This window comes from Dreissena polymorpha, chromosome 1 (genome assembly GCF_020536995.1).
Source record: "Dreissena polymorpha isolate Duluth1 chromosome 1, UMN_Dpol_1.0, whole genome shotgun sequence".
Lineage (NCBI taxonomy): Eukaryota > Metazoa > Mollusca > Bivalvia > Myida > Dreissenidae > Dreissena > Dreissena polymorpha.
In genome coordinates this window covers 94,751,222-94,755,151 of record NC_068355.1, presented here as the reverse complement: position 1 = coordinate 94,755,151, position 3,930 = coordinate 94,751,222, and the positions used below count along the sequence as shown (strand labels likewise).

Below are 3,930 nucleotides of genomic sequence, written 5' to 3'. Positions count from 1 at the left end.
TGTATCATGAATATTGCTGCGCCAAGTGTGAGGTTGAGCGCTCGAAAACCGGTTTAAACCCCCAATGCTTTGCATTGACCGTTCCAAGGCGGTGACCCCAGCTTTATTCTTCTATATGTGTATGTTGTTTCGTATTGTGCTGTTTGGTACTGTTTTGGCAATTGGTCACTTGCCTTACATAAAAGACCAACTAATTATTTATAATGAGAATACAATACTGCTCTAGCACTTCTTTATAATGTACATTACTCACCATGTCACGCCGGACTTATCCGAGTGGCTCCGAAAAGCGGAAAAAGGCTGCATTGATGAAGGAGGCTTCAGCATCTGTTCCACAATTAACGCAGTTTTTTGCTCGTATCACACCATCTACGTCGATAGAAGCTGTTGGACAAGCAGACCGCGACGATCATGGTCGTGAACCTAAAGTTGATCTGTCGAAATTGGCAGGACTAGACGATGAGTTTGATGAACCCACAGCCGCTGATTTGCAGTCGACAGTTACTATAAATCAACTCTCTGATGACATTTCAAATGATCCTGCTGAGTGGGTTATTGATGAAGAACTTCGCGAGAGGGTCATTGCGCGACCAATAGCACAGAGCAAAGGCGACTTTTCACGTTCTGAGGGACTTGGTAAAACGCAAAAACGTTATCTACCACCCAGTTTATTTATGCGTAAAATGGCTAACGGAGAAGTGGTTAATCGCGAATGGCTAGTGTATTCACCGTCGACTGGAAACGTTTTCTGTTTGCCATGCTTGCTGTTCAGCAATCAAATATCAACGTTTCGAACAGGGTTCAGTGACTGGAAAAACTGTCATATTTACGCCTCTGAGCATGAAAACTGTCGAGAACATAAGACGTCTACAACAGCGTGGTTGACCAGAGTCATTCTCGCCAATCGCATAGATTGTGCTCTTGTGAAACAGACACAGAACGAACGAAATTACTGGAAGGAGGTTCTTCGGCGTGTCGTTGAAACTGTCAAGTTTCTCGCTGGAAGAGGTCTCCCCTTTCGAGGATCCGATGAGACATTTGGATCGGAGACGAACGGCAATTATCTGGGAGTTCTGGAACTGATTTCAAAGTTTGACCCCTTTCTGTACGAACACATAAAGAGGTATGGCGGTGCTGGACGGGGTGTTTCGTCCTATCTTTCCAAAACAACATGTGAGGAATTCATACAGTTGATGGCAACTCAAGTGGAGGAACACATTGTAAACGAAATTAAAGCCGCTAAGTATTACGCAATCAGTGTGGATTCTACACCAGATGTTGCACATGCTGACCAGCTCACATTCATTGTTCGCTATGTGCTACCAGACGGCAAGCCAGTTGAACGATTTATACGATTTGTAGAAATCCACGGTCATGGTGCCGAAAGCATGACTGCTGTTGTCACAAAAATTCTTGAAGAACTTGGACTTGACATATCCAATCTGAGAGGTCAGAGCTACGATAATGCCTCCAACATGTCTGGGATTTATTCAGGACTCCAAGCACGAATTCGAGAACTCAACCCTCTTGCACATTATGTCCCCTGTGCCGCACACTCCTTAAATCTCGTTGGCTCTGCCGCCGTGTCTAGCTGTATGGGTGCCACGTCATTTTTCACATTTCTCCAAGCCCTCTATAACTTTTTTTCAGCATCAACACACCGTTGGAGGAAGTTAAAGGACGCCTTACCTCCCAACGGTCTCGTGGTAAAAACGCTGTCAGATACTCGCTGGAGTGCAAGGGCAGATGCAACGAAATCGTTAATTTCCAACTATCCAGAAATACTGAAGGCTCTCATTGCCATAAAAACTGAAACTACACAGACTGCGGAAACAAGGCTGACGGCAGATGGTTTGATCAGACAGATGGAGCAGTTGGACACTGCCTAAATGACCATCATTTTGCATACCATTTTAGAGCGGTTCAATGCCACAAGCTTGTGTCTGCAGAAAGTTGACATTGACTTACTGAATGTTGTGAAACTTTACAACTCTCTTATCAGCTTTTTACTGGATACCCGGGACACATTTGACGATATTGAAGAGAAGGCAAAAGCTTTTGTTGCAAACAACGAATATAAGGATGCAAATAAGCGTAAGAAACGGCGGAAACAATTTCTTGACGAGAGTACGACACCAGATGCGAATTCGGAGTTAAGTGCGCGCGACAATTTTCGAATTCACACATTCTACAGCATAGTTGACTGTCTCAGTGTTGAACTTCGCAAGCGGTTGAGCGCATATTCTAATCTTCACAAACTGTTTGGTTTCATGACAAAGTTTGAGTCTCTCACCTTGGATGATTTACGGAAAAGTGCAACGCATCTAGTGGAGTCTTTTTTTCTTTTTTTTTTCTTTTTTTTTTATTCAATATCATACATACAATGTAAACATGTATATGACATACAACATAGTGATTGTACAAAGCAATAAAGTTCAGACATGTTATACAAGATATGCTAATATAGTATTTATTTTTTTAGAGAGAAAAGAAAAGAACAACAGAGGAATAGTTATGAAAAATGATGAGTTGTATACAGGCGGGAGAAAGCATACTGGGCTTGTGTGTTTTGTTGTATATTCACAATGGTCTTGTCAGATTGAAAAAAAAATAATAAAAAAAATAAACAAAACTATTTTAGAGAGATAAACTAACATTAGAGTGAAATGTATATAAGTGGACAAAACATTATGAGAATTTAATGCGATTCCATTTTTGTTCAAAGATTTGTAATGTGTCATTTCTGAGGGCTATTTCTTTCTCAATCTGGATTTTTAGTTTAAGACTATGGACAAAACAATTAAAATTTGGTACTTGTTTTTTGTACTTCATGTTTAAGATATAATATTTCATCAATATAACCATAAAATTCACAATATTATTACAGTCTATTGATTTCAATGAGTTAATTCCGAAACTTACATTTAAGAAAGATAGTTTAACGTTTAGTTGATGTTGTTCAAGAAAAGATATTAATTGATTCCAAATAGGCTGGATGTGTTTGCACTCCCAGAAAAGATGTTCTATTGTTTCAATGTTTTCACTGCAGAAGTCACACAGATTTGAGTTAGATAATTTGCATTTAAAGAGATATTTATTTGTAGCTATAATTCTATGGATGTATTTATATTGAAAATTTCTCAGTGTGCTTTCAATAGTTGCTTTATATGGCATGGTAAATATGTGTTTCCAATTAAGTTCATTTTCTCCAAAAAGGACTTGCCATTTATTTTGGATTTTGGAGTTTTCTGTAGGGTTTTTAATTTGTAGTGTGTAAAATATTTTATTTGTTTTGTTTTTTCTTCCAAGTATGTTTTCTACAAATGTTGTTTGAGTACATGGTGTATTATTTGTATTGATTTCAGATTTAATATGTATGGGTATGCTTTTGATTAGTGTGTAGTTTTTCAGAAAATTATTTGAAGGTATTCCGTATATGTAGCATATATTATCAAAAGAGTAGAAATCCTTAATTCTGTAGTCATATAATTGGTCGACATATTTAATGCTTCGTTCAAACCAATCTTTATAGAAAAACGTCTTATTGTTTGAAGTTATGTCTTTATTGTTCCATAAAATAGTTTTACTGCTGTTTTGGTGATGCCATCAGATCCTGGACTTGATATTTTGCATTTCTTTTAGTGCTAATCCACATTCATATTCATTTAGTAATCCGTCACACAATAGTTTTTCTTCTTGATTTAAAGCGTGATGTGTATTTTTAAAAAGGGTGTTATTTTCAACATTTTTTCGTTTATAGAGGGTTTCGAAAAATAAACGTTGTTCTTCTAGTATTTGAGTTCTGTTTGTTATATCTTTGCCATTGACTACTAATTTGTGTACAGTTTTTTGTTCACTTCTACGTTTTTCAATGTTTGCGAAGTATTTTGTATTTTTTTCATTGTGTTCAACATGCTGTGCACGCGCTCT

At 37.6% G+C, this 3,930-nt stretch overlaps 1 protein-coding gene across 1 annotated transcript; it reads left to right on the top strand.

The window, feature by feature from the left end:
- Positions 1–254: 254 nt before the first annotated feature.
- LOC127838217 (zinc finger MYM-type protein 1-like) lies at positions 255–1,889 on the top strand. The gene has a single exon (XM_052365846.1). It carries the CDS (start codon positions 255–257, stop codon positions 1,887–1,889), a length of 1,635 nt encoding a protein of 544 aa, XP_052221806.1.
- The last annotated feature ends 2,041 nt before the right edge of the window (positions 1,890–3,930 follow it).

What these genes read in the sequence shown, in the direction of transcription:
- LOC127838217 (XM_052365846.1), top strand. Translation starts at nt 255, where the DNA reads ATGTCACGCCGGACTTATCCGAGTGGCTCCGAAAAGCGGAAAAAGGCT.